General features: G+C 35.4%; 1 protein-coding gene across 1 annotated transcript in view; it reads right to left on the bottom strand.

The window, feature by feature from the left end:
- Positions 1-1485: 1485 nt before the first annotated feature.
- Positions 1486-1795, bottom strand: part of Trmt61 (tRNA methyltransferase 61) — a 68197-nt gene continuing 67887 nt past the window's right edge. Inside the window, exon 4 of the mRNA XM_014432061.3 lies at positions 1486-1723. Coding sequence (XP_014287547.1) covers positions 1592-1723 — 132 coding nt within the window. The 3' untranslated portion in view covers positions 1486-1591. The remainder of the gene's footprint in view (positions 1724-1795) is intronic.

Genomic DNA, 1795 nt, shown 5'->3' with positions numbered 1-1795 from the left:
AATTCTCTGTCGTATCGGGCACTTGGGATTTTCTCACGGTTACCTATACAGTGAAGATTGGATTTCTCTACGTGCACCAATTGCTGAACTTTCAGAACAGAAAGACAGGTTCATCTATAGTAGTCTACCATAATACTGGGTGGCAGAACTTAAAAATGGATTCTGTTAAGACTCCAATGAAATAAGAAAGATATAATTTAAAAAATATATAAAATTGTATCGACATTGTCAAAAATAATTCAGTAATATTCATAATATTATCTAATAAAAGCTTTAATAAATAATAAAATTCATTAACAATACATTTCTTGTGAAAATTTCTATTTTAAACTTTTAAGTTTTGAATATATATTTGGATTAAGCACTTTGGAAGAGGAACTGTTCCTAAGAGTAACAGACGGTAATGTAGCAGCCACCCCCGAGATAAGGGTAAGACGACAATTATAAAGAGGAACGGATTGGGCCGGGTCACGGTAACGGTTCAGGAACAATGGAGTCACGGAGGGCTTGTACCCGCTCTCCCCGCCATCTTCTAATTAGAAAAACTACCGGCTGTGGCTTTTACTGTTTCTGTCAGTGTCCTCCGCCAGGTCTGATCAACGTGATGCCAAATATACCAAAGAGCGGAGGCAAAAGTTGCGAAGGTCTCCAAACTAAAGAAAACAACTCCAATTGTTTGCATTGAGGGATGCAAATCTAAGTTTATTTGCAATTCTTTCATCTTTATATGTATTTAAAAAAATTAGTTCCATAAAAAAACATGATAAGCCATAAGTTCTAGCAGAGGTATTACGTCACTAGACAGAGATGCCCAACCTTTTCATAACACGCGTCCCTTTCTTGGTACGTCATATTAAAGCTCTCCTTCCCCTTACTAATAATTATTTCTATAAAATTTTAATTCCATTATCTATATCAAACACCTAAAACGAGTCCAAACAACTTTCCTTTTCATCCCGGAAATTAAACTTGATTTTTTTTTATTGATAATAAAATTAGGATAAAAGTTTTGAAAAATCCAACCGGTCGCGTGTCGTTTCCTAGCTACCAGCTCCTACGTTTTGGAACTCGGAACACTTAACTGTCCTCTGATAGATGTTAGGCACTTATTTCAATACTGAACTTAAGAAGGGTTCTAATACTAGTTCCAGACAAACCTCAATAATTGTCATCGGAAAGGAATTCAAATACCAAAGAGTATTCACGAAAAATCAGCACTCCGTCCCGAGAGTTCCGAGAGATATGGATACATGTATAAACAGTTAGAACAGTGCCTCACTGTGGTTGGCATGCTATAGTTCTGTCGAAATGGAGGCAGTTACAATAGCAGATTTATTTTATTTCACCTGCTGTTCAACAAAATAATTATATTTCAATGATTAAGATTTCTTCTTGAAGCTTTATTCAGACATTGATTACGGTAATATTTATGGGTAGAATTATCGTTAAAAATCAAATCAAACACAGGCTTAGTAAAACATCAAGTCCGTAAACATTATATATTTTCCAATATATAACAAAATAAATACAATATAAATAAAGTAAACAGAGATTAGTTACAAAATATAACTAAACAACAATGATAGATAGGTCAGGACGCACCACAGACCACAGACCTGGACCACTGAGGCGGAAGGGTGGCGAAAGTGAGATAGCCCGTGTGCCCTGGCATACTCTGAGGGTAAGTCACCCCCACGAAGCTGTGCTGCTGCTTGTTGTCACCCTGTAATATAAAATAAACAACATTAAAATTTGTAAAGTAAACTATGTACCTATATACTAATACATATATATA

The sequence above is a fragment of the Halyomorpha halys genome, unplaced genomic scaffold, assembly GCF_000696795.3.
Source record: "Halyomorpha halys isolate HHAL.00 unplaced genomic scaffold, Hhal_1.1 Scaffold1023.1, whole genome shotgun sequence".
NCBI classification, from domain to species: domain Eukaryota; kingdom Metazoa; phylum Arthropoda; class Insecta; order Hemiptera; family Pentatomidae; genus Halyomorpha; species Halyomorpha halys.
Note: the sequence above shows the minus strand (reverse complement) of the source record. Positions and strands in the feature narration are given on the sequence as shown.